Here is a 14,918-nt window from a genome sequence, read left to right as displayed (position 1 = left end):
GGGAGCCAATGTAGATATTTATACCTGAACTGACATTTAAAACTAGAGGGATTTTATAGACGACAGAAGAAGATTAACAAAAAAGATGAGAAGGGGAAAAAAGAACAGTGATAAAATGTAAAGGACAAGATATAGAACATGCAGAGACCAGAACAGTAAGACACAGGCAAGAGGAGAGAAGAGGTCAGGTCTTTCATGAGATTAGAAGAGATAAAAAATAGAGGAAATAGAGGATCGAATCAAAAGACACCAGGACCATCACGACCCCACATCTGGAGCCAATCACCTGAGAGAGTGTGTGAGGGAGGCAGAAAGAGAAAAGTGACACTTTCATCCTATTAGAGCTCCATCTAACCTGCCACTGTAGCCACCTGCTCCCACCATCACACACAATCACACACTCAAAAAAACCTGGAACCTTTTTCTGCATTCGCAATCTGCACATGCACTAGCACACGTACACACACACACACACACACATTATAAAGGTAGCAGTGCTGCTCTTATGTGCTTATGGTCTTATGCTAAGTCCTGCTCCTGAGATATCATAGAGAAATAATATGAGAATCCAGAAATAAAAACCCAGAAGAGACATTCCTATACCCAAGGCGCTGACATTATACAATTGGCAGAGGGAGTAAAAAAAAGTGCCCCGCTCTCATTTCTCTCTTCTCTCCCATCATCGGTCCGTACATTGTCTCCCCTTTAACCCTTACCTCTTTGCACTACCCCTTGCTCCTTGCTCCTTGCTCCCTCTCTTCCGCTACCTCAGTTTTCCTTGGAATCCACCTTTCTTTGTTCCCCCCTAATCCTCAAAGGGGAACTTTTTTAAGTCGGGAAGTTTAGGGTATAGAGATGGAGAGTGGAGTTCGGGGGGGTTGAGGTAGACGGATATAGTATCTGGGTGGGGGCTTAGAGGAAACTAAATTATCTTCCTTCACTTTTCCGGCTCCCCTTCTCCTCATCCGTCTCTCTGTCCCTCTATATATGCCACCCCCCACCCCTGACTCTCTTTCTCTCTCTGTCCCCTTATCAACTCCCCACCTTGCACTCTTTCAAGGGCACGCTGAACTGTTAAGAACACTAAGGATTGGTTAAACCTGTATGTGTGTGAGTCCTCTGTCTTTTATTTTATTTTTACTACATTTCATATGTGTCTTTGTCGTTGGTAGGGTGTGCACTTAGCTACATATTATTTGTGTTGGTTTTTTTGTGTATCTTTCTAAAGGCTTTGCAGCAGAGACTAATCCTATCCGCTCTGCTATCGCCTTACCTTACTTCTTACTATCATTTATTTATCCCCATCTCTCCCAGCACACTCACTATGTCCCCTTCTTTCTTTCTCTTCCTTTTATTTATATCCCTCCCTTTCCACACTCTTTATACCCTAAATATATAAAAATACAAACACATAGCAGCATTTTGAACTGTAAACATGCACATCTAGCTCCTATTTCACTGTTCAGGATCACATTTTTGTTGTCAATGTGTCCTAGATTGTGAATTTTGTATTCATTTTGATGTAACAACAAACTTCTCTTGACATATTCTCACAGGGTGTTTCTATTTGAGGACAAATAGTTAGCCCCAAATCGAAATCTGTTTAGTGGTCTATGTCTGGGATGGTGTGAAAGCCGTGGATTGGACCCTGCTTTGGACTCGGTCCACTTCCAAACAGACTTTAGTTAAGTGTGTGTGTGGTGTGATAGCAAAGCAGACCAAGCACAGAACTGTGAACTACTATTGAATCAATCTGCTGTTCATAAACTGCTAAGAGATATCTTGACCCCTATAACCAAGTGTAGCGAAAACTCATAGAAGATAATTAGCTAACTATTGTAATATTCCCATGGTTGAGAGTGACGGGGTAATAATGCAGCCAGCTATATGTACAATGAATTAGTTACCTTCAATGTGACTTCATGTTTACTCCTCTTGGTTGTTATAGCCTAAACTCAATAAGGACCATTTGTGTTTCCTTTAAAATGACCAGGGAAAGTTAATGCTGCATTCACATGCTCCTTAGATGGTCACATACCCTGAGTTGGAAAGTTGTTAATCTTATTTTGGTGTTTTCATAAGTCGTAATGTTGAAACAACATTGACGCTACAAAGTAGATGTGTTTTATTTTATTGCCCAAAGTTCAACAAAGCGTAACTATTTCTGAGTTCTTTCCACTAGAGGTGGCATTCACGTGAATTTCCCAAGTCTGGAAATACTTGTTCAAATTACACCAACACCCCATGATTGCAACCCAAGTGCCCTGTTTCGCAATGTTAACAATAGTTCCTGTATCTGCCCCGTGACTGGGATCCGCTCCAAAGAGTAATGGGTTTTTCCTTGGCTTCATGAAAATAGGGCCAGTAGTTTTTCCGTAATCCTGCTGACAAACAAACAAGGGTAATTAACCGACCACCAGGTGGTAAAATACCTCAAATTTTGGGTTTAAGGCCCCGCTCACACGGGACCGTTTGCGTTTATGCACAGTATGCGTATTCAAAAAAGTCTTCCGTTCACATGCATTAGTTTCATTTAACGTGTCTGTTCAAACGAGGCCGCTGGAAACGCTGTAGTACATATGCCGGGACTGTAAGTGGCGCTGTAACTTCAGCCAAAATACACCAAAAGCCGCGAAGAAGAGCAGCCCGAGCAGCCCCGCCACAATGTTGCCATGGCTACCCTTCTGTTTAAGCCCTGCGGTGTATTTAGCAACATGTAGTTCATGTAATTCTCCATGTCCACTTGTTGCTGATGGTTGTGGTAGAGGAGCTGTAGATTTTGCACTAATATCTGTAGCATGGTCAGTAGCAGTAGCACTAGCAGTAGCTACTGACAGGAGGAAGTGTGTGGCGATTGCTGGTATTCAGCGGGATATAGTCATTTCCTCAGCATATGGATAAATGCAACGGGGAAGTTAACTGAAAGAAACCGAATCTGAGCGACCAAGAAGCACGTCTCCGTGGAGAGGACGGCTCAGAAAGAGAGATATTCTCTACAAACACCGGGTGAGATCGCTCCTTTGTCAATATAATGGATCAATGCATGAAATCTGACTCTGTTTATTTTGTTTAAGGAGTATATACAGTAGGGCATTAACTATTCTGGTTTGCCTTTTATAATATTATTTCATTCAAGAACCCCTTGTGCGTTTAATTAACACAGCTATTTTTGATAGTTGCTACAGCAGTGAGCAGGAGAGGCGGGGCTATCGCAATTTTTTCAGGAAATATTCGTATAGAGGTGATTACACGGACTCGGTTGACCCCCCAGAGCGTTTCGTTTGCAAATCTATCCACCTTGGGACCCGTTATCGTTTGTGGGGTCAGTTTGTTATCGGCCTCGTGTAAATAATAGGGCTATACGCACGCGAAACTATGCAGATACAAGCAGTTTTCTCCTCGTGTAAACGGCGCCTAAATCTTGGTTTCTGGTTTCAGGATTAGGGTTATGTTTGGTTTGGGTTTTAACAGATAGTGGTTATAGTTATGTTGAGTCTCTAGGGAATAATGACAAAGCACATGTTGGTGTATCAGGGTGTGTTGCTTTCTGCTAAAAAAGCATTGGACTATCACCTCCCTGATAACTTTTAAATGCCATTTAAAAGGGAAAACAATGATTTAATTTGATTGATAGGTCCACCTACTGATATGCATACAAACAAACACACTCCAAAGCCTAACTTCCTCACAAACCTACACTAAATCAACAGGATGCACTTTGCATTAAGTAGTATTAATCACTGCATTCATAGGAGTCACACTAAGCTGCGTGCTTTCGGGAAAATTGACCTTCTGTGGTCTTAATTGTTCGAGAGGCTCAACAGCGCTGTGACATTTAGCTGTGCTCCAGTCTTAATTCTTAGCCCTTTATTCTAGTGCCTCGCTGACATTTCAGTGGGATGGGGTTTGTGAATAAAGATGATTGGTGCGTCTTTGGTGTTGTAAACAAATAAGCACATTTGCCAATGATAATTGTATTCTTTAACCCTTTTTCTCTGCCTTTCAAATACTTTTGCTCAGTTCTATATCATCCTCACTGTTTTGGTGGTTTCTCTCAGCATGGGAGATTTAAAGCCCAATAGCACGCAGTGACCATCGTGGTGTATATATCTGCAGAGGGATCACAAGGTCGTTTATCGATAGCAATGACTCAGCGATTACTTTGCCACATGCTGAGATTTCTGGTTTTCAAACTTTATTTCCCAGCCCATGGCTTTTATTGTGTTTTGTAAACACCCAAAGAAAAAACACCAACTGAGATGCATTTAGTTTACCCAAAGAAGGATCATGATGCTTGCAAGAAGTTAAAAAACTGTCCAACATATGTTGTGGTACAGCTTAGAGAAGAAGAAACAAAAATGGTATTATTCTAGATAAATGGTTAAAAGTGATGTTCTCTTTTTAATTCTGAGCTATCTTACTAATGTAGGGTATAGGAAAACAGTATGTTTTGGTTGTATATTTCTTAAGGAATACTTGCACTAATTTATAAAACTAATACCAATTAGCTTAGCTTAGCATAAATTATAAAAATCTGGGGCCAACAGCTAGCCTTTATCCATCCAATGGTAACAACATCTGAATAAAATCACCTCTAAAGATAACTAATTAAAAATTATGTGTTATCTCTTTTGTTTAATACGTAGATACAACCTATTAAAATGTTTTTTTTTATGTACCAAACAGATGAACAGGACATAGTTGACTTTGGTAGAGACCGTCCCCCGTGTGGTCAACACAGTCTCATTAGAAGAATGATGAACTACTGAAAGACCTCATTAGAACAGCCGTGTGTGTGTGTGCTGAGGTTAAATTGTGTGTGTGTGAATGTGAATAGGCATGTACTTGTGAGTGTGCTCGTCTACTCTCTCCCTCCTTTAGTGCTACTTTGTTAAGAGCCTGTAGTAATTAGCCTGTGGAAATGGATGGCTTTTCACCAGCAGCTGCAATTACTGCTTTCTCTAGAATGAATGGATGGATGGGTTGACCGAGGGATGATGGCATATAGTATTAAATGAATGGATAGAGTTATATTGGGAAGAGTAAATAAAGCCTGCGATGGAGGGCAGGGGTGATGGAACGGAAGGAAGTTGCATGGTTATGGAGAAGTGTGGGAAAGGAGCTTTTTTTTAACTTGTCATCTTGTTGTGTACTGCTTGAGTGGAAGTGAATGGCATAACTGATGTGTGCATGTGACCATGAATGGATATAGGCTGAATCTAATGTGAGATTAGGAATTAAATGAAGGAGAAGATAATAAAAGTTGACATAAGGTAGTACCAAATGAAAAAAGTCTGTCAAATGTCTTTGTAATGTCTGCCATTAGAAGAGCTGAAGCATAGCTCACTTCACACAGACAGGCGTTAGATTCCTTTCCACCTCACTAGAGATTAAAATCACATGTTACTCATATCATTTTTGATTAACAAGGTGCATTAGCCTATCACACAGATTCAGTAGGTATGCAAGAGTGTGAATGATGTTCGTGCGTGCATGAGTTTCCTTTTTTTCCTGTGTGTGTGAATATTGAAATACTTCATTGGCGCATTCATATTGAAAGTCCTTCAATATGAACCGCTAGGTGTTGTTGTAATTACTTAAACACCATTACAATGAGTAGTCCTTCACTGCAAAACATCGCTGCTACAACCCGCTGCTGCAGATACACGCTTTACAACATCAGGAGGATACGTCCCATCTGACCCAGAAAGCGACACAACTTCTGGTCCAGGCTCTCGTCATCTCACGCCTAGACTACTGCAACTCCCTCCTGGCTGGTCTACCTGCATGTGCCATCCGACCTCTGCAGCTCATCCAGAATGCAGTGGCTCGTCTGGTCTTCAACCTTCCAACATTTTCCCACACCACGCCGCTCCTCCGCTCCCTTCACTGGCTTCCAGTAACTGCTAGAATCCACTTCAAGACAATGGTACTAGCGTACCATGCTGTGAATGGATCTGGCCCTTCCTACATCCAGGACATGGTTAAACCATACACCCCAGCACTCCGCTCTGCATCAGCCAAACGGCTCGCTGCACCCTCACTGCGAGGGGGACCCAAGTTCCCATCAGCAAAAACATGTCGGTTTGCTATCCTGGCTCCAAAATGGTGGAATGAGCTCCCCATTGAAATCAGGACAGCAGAAAGCCTACACATCTTCCGGCGCAAACTGAAAACTCATCTCTTTCGACTCCACTTCGAGCAATAGAATTACTAACAAAGAATTGCTAACAAAGCACTTACATACTAATAAAGGACTGGCTTATCTAAAGCCAGTTGAGTAGCACTTGAAATGTTTTGGCTCTATGAAACCTGATGTACTTATATGATTCTGTTTTCTTCAAGTTTGTATCTTCCTGGTCGAATGCACTATTGTAAGTCGCTTTGGATAAAAGCGTCAGCTAAATGAAATGTAATGTAATGTAGACAGCTGAAAGGCTTTTCCAAAAAAAAGACCCCATTAGAAAGAATGGTTATGTATACAGTAAGTCATTGTTTTTGTTATATTATTCCATGTAAAACTACAGTAGTATTTTGAATAGAGAAAGAACATATCTATATAGTTGTTATATCACATCAGGGAATGTTGTGTCTGCATTGATACAAATTCACCTCAGGCCTATAAAGTTAAATGGACTGTATTTATATTGCGCTCTATCCAGTCTTTACGACTCCTTAACGCTTTACATGTACAAGTACCCATTCACACCCCATTCAGGGCAACATGCCACTTGCTCAAGGAAGCCAACATTCACACACAGTTGACCCTCGACATGTTGAACTCTCCTACCTTCATGGTTTGCATCATTTTAATTTTGTTTAGAGAAAAGAGTCCCATCTTTTCATGTTTCAAGGACTTTTGCTGAAGCAAGATGTTCTTTAAATGCTGCTGATATATGTTTTCAAGTCCCAACCACTTGTGATCTTTATTGATGTCAAATGATATGCATTTTTACACTGCACCACAAGGCAAGGCAAGGCAAGTTCATTTACGGAATGCTCACTATTGACTTTTAGTGTTTACAGTCAGAGACAAGTGTCTTCAGGTGGTCCTCCTCCAAACACACCATCTGTGACATTGCCTGGCTACACTACTCATACACACACACACACACACACACACACACACACACACACACACACACACACACACAAATTGCACCCTCCTCAGAGCTGTGTTTTTAATTGAGTCAGCCAAAAGTGCTGGCTGAGCAGAAAGATATGACTGATACGGATTAGAACCAGCCTTCCCTTATTCATCGATTTCTGCTACGGGTGGGAGGCAGGGTGGGGGTCCGGATGGAGGGATGACACAAAGGAAGCTAAATCTTTTTCTCAATCGATTTAGGAAAGGAGAAAAGGACATTGGGAGTGAGACAGATGGACTGAGAGTAACGTATGAAAGGCAGAGACTGGGGTAGAGGACTGGAACTGAAGTGACGTATAGAGATTATACTGTTCCTCTCCGTCATCATTGATTTTAGGGAATGGGTAGCGAAAGACAAAAGGGGACTAGAAGGAAATAATGGAAGTTAATTGAAAGGCTGCAAAGAGAGTTGTAAATTCAGCGATGAATGATAGATAGATGCATGGCAAGGAGAAATTAGGTGAGGTAAGATGACAACATTAAAGAAATGGGAATGAAAAAAAGAGACCTTAACTAATAGTGAAGATTTAAGAGTACTCAAAGGAACCCTTTATTTCACTTAAGGAGAGTTGGTTAATGAAGGGGAAAGATGAGGTGTGGATAAGGATGCAAGGGGGAGGTGAGTCAGAAAAGGGGGATGAAGAGGGAAATGACACAGAAGCGTTGAAGAGGAGCACAGTACGAGTTGAAGAGAGAAAAAAGTCACTTCACATTTGGTCTAAGTAGTCCCATCGAAGCAGTATGCGGCTACCAAATGCTCTGTGTCGATCTAAATCCCTTTGAAATCCTCCAAACTGCTCGAGCGAAAAGAGTCTGTGTGTAAGACGGAGAGGGAAAAGACGCTCAGATACCAAGAGACAGACTTTGAGTGTGTGCTGGAAGCGATGCGGTGGTGTGTTTTATGGGTAAATAAAAGGAACTGTTGGAAGAGAGATGAATGCTGTGCAAGTATGGAAGAATATTGATGACAAAATTGAGTTGAGACTGCGAATCTGAGCTCTACTCAGTCTGAAAGTCAACAAGCGTGTGTGAACAGTAAGAGCTGAAATACTGTAGATTAGTAAGCAAGGGAACACAGAATTGTTAGCGGGACATAATGATCTCAGAGGGAAGAGGAGTTATGTCAGTACATTTGAGCAAACTGATTTTCACACTCGTAATCAAAGCTCCTCAAGCTCAATTTTGCTCGTCTGAATCCTCTGTGCAAACTAAATATCAGTTTGATTTCACCAGTATGTGGAATCGAACACTTCCTTGTACTTTCAAAACAAAAGCTCTGACAGTGGTGTTTTTCTATCCTCCAAATAAAAAAAACGAGCAGTATTTGTTTTCTGTAATATATTAGAAATCCAAACTTGTTGACTTTAAACGCCAAAAACGATCACATTTGTTTATGGGTTGCTAAATGATCTAGTTTGCAAGCAATGTTGGCGTATTTTGACAGGTAAAGTAACTTTATTTATTTTGTTAGCTTAAAGGTGGGGTAGGTAATTCACTTCAGAAACACTTTTTGTTATATTCCATGGAATGCTCTTAACATCCCGATAGCAATAAATACATTAAATGCTTTGACATTTGTGGCGCTGTAAAAAGCACGACCAATCATCTGAGCCGGCCCGGGTCAAATAACTGGATGGCCTACCTGCCTGTCAGCCTTCCATCTTGTGCACAAACTTATCTCGTGCCCTCATTGGTCATGTGCACGTTCGTGTGTGTTGGAGGAGGGGCTCTGTAAGGAAGTCTGAAGGAAGGGGCAGATTTTTTTCGGCTGCGTACTTTCAAATTCTAGCGCACTCGAGCTGGTTTCTCCATTCTTACCTACCCTACCTTTAAGTTAAGCTATATGTTTGAAGATTTGTGTCTGACCCAAGACTTTGTTAAACAGAGGAAAAATACAAATATTTAAAAAATGAAATAAAACATATTTTACTGTGATCTGATCCTTCACCTTTTGGCATTCAGAAAACAAATATATTCATTTAAATATAATAATAATAAAATATATTAATTAATTAATATTCATAAAGTGATTTTGCACTCTAAAATAATCCTAAATAACCATATGGTCGCCATCACTCCTTACTGAGGAGCTGACTTTTCCCTGGGTGGATTTAAAGAAAGACATGAGCCTGACGTCCAGATGTGGGTTTGTTGCAGCTTGCTTGTTAAAAATGTTGGCAAGCGACCTCTTGCGAATTCAAGTAGTCAGTCGCTGCCAAAACATCTGGAGGAAAGTGAGGAAGCACACGTAGAAACGAATGTGTGCGCATTGTATGCTCAAATGTCATTCTGCTCTCTCAAATCTGCACCTTTGCGATTTCAAAGGTTGACGTTTGCGCTCTCGGTGTGTCTGTGTAACCTTATTTGTGTGTGTGCCTCCTCTCCCGTCAGTATCAGTCTCTTCTGCTTGATTTCCGTGCTCCTCTCTGCCTCTCCTCTGCTCACCATGCCGTGAAATGGTTTTTCACTAGACCATTACCCCAACCAGTGCACTACACTACTGCCACAGCCCTCTGTCAGCGAGGGGGAGCGTGTGTGTGTGTGTGTGTGTGTGTGTGTGTGTGTGTGTGTGTGTGTGTGTGTGTGTGTGTGTGTGTGTGTGTGTGTGTGTGTGTGTGTGTGTGTGTGTGTGTGTGTGTGTGTGTGTGTGTGTGTGTGTGTGTGTGTGTGTGTGTGTGTGTGTGTGTGTGTGTGTGTGTGTGTGTGTGTGTGTGTGTGTGTGTGTGTGTGTTTTTTTGGCTGTGTGCATGATGATTGTGTACAGTAGCTGCACTAAGAGAAAGGTAGCACTTGTGTATGTGCGGGGACAATGCATTGTGTGGACGTATGTGTGTACAGTACGACCCATGCAAGGTCAGTTGTCATGGTTTTTGCCCTGCACTGTACTCTGTCACAGCTGTGAATGCTGGGAGTCTACTAACATCTGAAATGTCACACACACACACACACACACACACACACACACACACACAAAGCTACAGGCAGCTCTAGTCATAGCAGGCGTGTTGTTCTGCTCACTAACAAACTGAGGGATCATCTGTCACTGCCTGAGTTGTTTTTGGAATTGTCAAATGTTAAGCTATAAGCATCTTTCAGTAACGACTGCTACAGTGGCCAACAATGTTGTTTAAAGTGGAAAATGTCAAGCTGATGACAAGCTTGATTCATTTTGTGGTCAGATGTGAATGTATTTTCTTGTATTAACCTCTCTAGTCAAATAGTCATGTTTACAAAAAATCATTATTTGGGTTGAAATGTAGACTGTGTATTTGCTGTGCAGTTTAAATGTCCCTTTTATGCCAATTTTTACGTTCATGTTTTTATTTTTTGCGTCTACTGTGACATGTTTACATGCTTTATGTTTTTTTTTAAAAAGGTCTTTATTTTTCTCATCCTGCCTGTGCTGCAGCACCTCTTTTCACCCTCTGTCTGAAACCAGAGCCCAGTCTGCTCTGATTGGTTAGCTGGCTGGCTCTGTTGTGATTGGTCAAACACTTAGGGATGTCCCGCCCCTTAGCCTATCACCTACAATGTGTTGGAGCGCTAGCCAATAGAAGTGAAAGGGTAACGTAGTGATGTCATTATGTTACAGAAAATAAACAAAGGACTTAAAAAATGGCGTTTCAGGCCGGGTCGGAGTGTGTGGGAGAGAAACCTCCTTTGCAGACCATTTACATGCACAAAAACCTACAACACACTACAGTAACGGGAACACCCAAAATACCATAATTACGTAAAGTGCGGCTTTCTTCTGAATCCACATTTCCAAACTGATTTCGCTGCCTCTTTAAGCAGAACTGTATCAAAGCTGTATCCAAAAGACACACTGAGAGGTTTGTCCAACTTATTTTTAGCTGAATAAACACAATAAAGAATATCAGTTAAATAAATTACTATTTGCAATTCCTCACTTAGTCCAACTGCCTCTGTAGAAATATATATACACTCCCTCACTTCATATGCATACGTGCACATTCATTCTGTGCTCATCTGTTTGTGTTTACTCAGTCTGTGGCATCGCACAGTAATCTGCTCTTAATCCATGTGTATGGAAACACACAAAGACATGCACACTTGAGCAGAAGAGCACCAAACCATAAATTCTCAGTCCAATCCTGTCTCCTACAACATGACGTTCCATACTCTTTTGAGGGATAACAATTGAACACGTGGTAAGCTTTATCAATTTAAACAAACTAAACGCTGAGAAAATACTTGGTTATGTATTGGTCACAAAAATACTTGGTTATGTATTGGTCACAAAAATACTTGGTTATGTATTGGTCACAAAAATACTTGGTTCAGAAAAAGGTATTGTTTAAGATTAGTACTTTTGTTAAAACATTGTTTTATCAACGGATCTCATTTATATACTACGTATTCAAATATATGAAATGGTTCATACAGGATACGAACAGAAGTCTCCTGAGAGAAATTCCTGTGTTCGGTTTACCCTCACATTAACCCCTACATACACACTCCTCTGAATCCCCCAGACTTTGATTAGAAACACATTTGTCTACTATGGGAGCATCAGCCAGATGATTCTGTTTTAGCTAGGGCACATATAGGTTTGGGGTAAGAAAAACACTAGAAAACAAGAGGTATTTCTTCTTATTGCCTACAAATCCCATTTTAAGACCAAAACCAACAGTGAACTGATCCTACTAACACACTTGTGTAGCCAAAGCCCGATGTTTTGTTATTCATCAGTGGAAAAAACCTATATTGGTTATATATATTTTTCTTCATTATATATATGAACACGCGCAATTTAATTAATTTAAGTCAATCCCACATACCGCCACCATAAATACTTGCTCTAGTTCATCAAATGTTGTTTTTCTGCTGAGAACTACAGTGTGTTCAGGAAATAATTGAGCCTTTATTGAACAATAAATGATGTATTTGTGAGGTTTTTCTAAAGAGTTATGTCTCCATATGAACCAATAGGCTTTGATTTCTGCCTAAGGAAGTCAGAAGGTATTTACAGACAAACGCATTATTTGTTTTGTTTTTTCATGAGATTTATCGACGCCATCCTTTCTCCCTCAAGTACACTGCCACCAAAGCTACCTGACTGCTTCCCATCCTTCATCTCTCTGAAACCGGCCTCCCTAATCATCCATTTTGTCTTTACCCCTCCAAACATGACTCTTTGCTTTTTCTTCACCCCACCCTTACTCATCTCTCTCACCTCTCAGCCTCCCCCGGATGTCGCAGTCATTTCCCCCCCTCGCTATCTCCCCTTCCCTCTTTGAACATCGTGTTTAAATTGTGCCATTGGTGTCCTTTTTACCTCCCCACTCCGTCGTCCTCGCCTTCACCCCATTCCCTCCCTTGTTTTATATTTCACCTCTCTCCCCTCGAACTCTCCCTGCCACTTCTCAATGGCTTCATAATATCCCTCCTCCTCTCTATATCGCTCTTCTTCATTCAAACTCATTTACTTCTCATTCGCTCCATCTCTCTTCCCCTCCTTTCTTCCCCCTCTAATGCCTTTTCATTCTTTCGCTCCACCTCTCTATTCCCACCTAATATCCCGCTGTCTCTCTACCTGAGATATTGAAGCTATAAAGACAGGTGTTCAAAAGAAAGCAGGGCCAGCAAATCTGTTTTATATGCCTCCTGGTATCGGAGAGAAGAAGAAGAAGTGATGGTCTGTAATATCGAATTTGGTTGACAGTATTAACTTGAGTGGAGGAGAGGAGAAGAACATAGTTTCCTATAAAACTTTCAACTGTCTTCACCCCTTGGGACACACACTTCACCTTCTTGCGTTTTCTTCTTTTGGATCTAATCACACTCTTCAACTTGTTTTTATACTATATGGGGACCCTGTGTACACGTCTCTTACAGGACAGAGACCCCCTTTACACGAGAACGAAACGGGTTGTATCCGCATAGTTTCTCTTGCGTATAGCCCTATCATTTACACGAGGCCGTAACAAAACGATAGAAACGGAACCCACAAACGATAACGGGTCCCAAGGTGGATAGATCTGCAAACGAAACGCTCTGGGGGGGTCAAACGGCTCTGTGTAATCGCCTCTATACGATCATTCCCCGATAGATGAAGCCATAGCCCCGCCTCTCCCCACCTCTGCTGCTCACTGCTGTAGCATGGCCAGTAGCTACTGTCAGTAGCTACTGCTAGTGCTACTGCTACTGACCATGCTACAGATGTTAGTGCAACATCTACAGCTCCTATACCACAACCATCAGCAACAAGTGGACATGGAGAATTACATGAACTACTACATGTTGCTAAATCCACCGCGGGGCGTAAACAGAAGGCCAACCATGGCAACCATGGCAACCATGCTCCGAGGTCTTCTTCGCTGCTTTTGGTGTATTTTGTGGCGGAAGTTACAGCGCCAGTTACAGGCCCGGCATATGTACTACAGCGTGTCCAGCGGTCTCGTGTGGAAGTACAGCGCCACTTACAGTCCCGGCATATGTACTACAGCGTTTCCAGCGGTCTCGTGTGAACAGACACGTTAAATTAAACGAATGCGTGTGAACGGAAGACTTTTAAAAAAACGCATACTGTGCATAAACGCAAACGTTCCCGTGTAAAGGCAGCCAGAGACAACAAACAGTAATGTCTTATCAGGGGTACAACATTGTACTTAGATAAATATATATGTTAGGCAATTGTATCTAATAGAGATTTGTATTGTCAACAAAAGCGCCATTTTGCAAGTGGCAAATGTGCGATCAACTCAATTGAATGGGCTATTTTCCAAAACTCCGCATTTCACACAACCTGAAGGGACTCTATAACGCTCCATATTCTTTTCTTTTTTTACTGTTAGAGTTTAGCATGTATGCAGAGTCACAACACTCAATCATCTGAATCATATCTCACTCTCTCACCCCATGTTATGTTCAACTGAGTCTCATTCCCAGTATTCACTGAAAATGGCCTGTGTGTAGTTCAATGTGTGTATGTATGTGTGTGTTAATGGGGGTTGTTGACGTTTGGGGTTTAGTCGGCCTCTTTAAGGAACGCCGCGGCAGCTGGAATCTCCCTAGTGAATAGACCGGGATAATCTCTGAGCGAGCAAATGTGTGTGTGTGTGTGTGTGTATATATGTGTGAGAGGGAAAAAAGTGAGTAATGGGAATAAGTGAGGAGAGAACGAGATGTGTAGGTGAGGGAGAACCAGTGAGATGAAGAGTCAAAAAGGAAGTCGTAGAGATTGAACTGTCAGCAGCTTGACTTAATCTTTTACTTCTCAAGATGGAGACGAGACTCTGCATATGTATGACTTTGTTTGTGTGTGTGTGTATGACCAACCATCCTGTTTTGAAGTAACCTAATCTAGGACTGAGGCCTCATCCACCCCCCCTTAGAAAAAACCCTCAGAAGACCAAAACTCTAAATCCCTAATAACTAGCCTTTGTCAATCTTAAATGACTAACACACACACAGAAACGCAGGCGCAAACACACACATAAGGAAAGAGGCTTATGGCTATGCAATACGCAAGCTTAGGCTCACACATTTTTCACAGTTTATTCATATTTCAGGCAGGGAAATATATACTTTTACTTAAATCAACACTAATAAATTGTCTCTCTTCACCAGATGCCGGTCAGAGCGACAGATCCTCGGTTGGCACCACGATATGAAGAAGTGGAACGTCAGTACGCCTCATTACCAAGGTACTACTTTCTCTGCTTCCCTCATGTGAGGAGGTCCGAAAAGTAAGATGTTTTACTGCCGGTATCATTCCTCTCCTCTTCCCTTCTTTTTCTCTTTCAAG

The 14,918-nt window shown here is 41.6% G+C and overlaps 1 protein-coding gene across 4 annotated transcripts in view; it reads left to right on the top strand.

Annotated features, from left to right (window-relative positions):
- pard3bb (par-3 family cell polarity regulator beta b) overlaps positions 1 to 14,918 on the top strand; it is a 236,063-nt gene that overhangs the window by 195,056 nt on the left and 26,089 nt on the right. For all 4 annotated transcript variants that reach the window (XM_034134298.1, XM_034134299.1, XM_034134297.1 and 1 more), the window contains exon 23: positions 14,741 to 14,817. In XM_034134298.1, the coding sequence (XP_033990189.1) occupies positions 14,741 to 14,817 (77 nt within the window). The remainder of the gene's footprint in view (positions 1 to 14,740; positions 14,818 to 14,918) is intronic.

The sequence above is a fragment of the Trematomus bernacchii genome, unplaced genomic scaffold (genome assembly GCF_902827165.1).
Source record: "Trematomus bernacchii unplaced genomic scaffold, fTreBer1.1, whole genome shotgun sequence".
NCBI lineage: Eukaryota > Metazoa > Chordata > Actinopteri > Perciformes > Nototheniidae > Trematomus > Trematomus bernacchii.
Note: the sequence above shows the minus strand (reverse complement) of the source record. Positions and strands in the feature narration are given on the sequence as shown.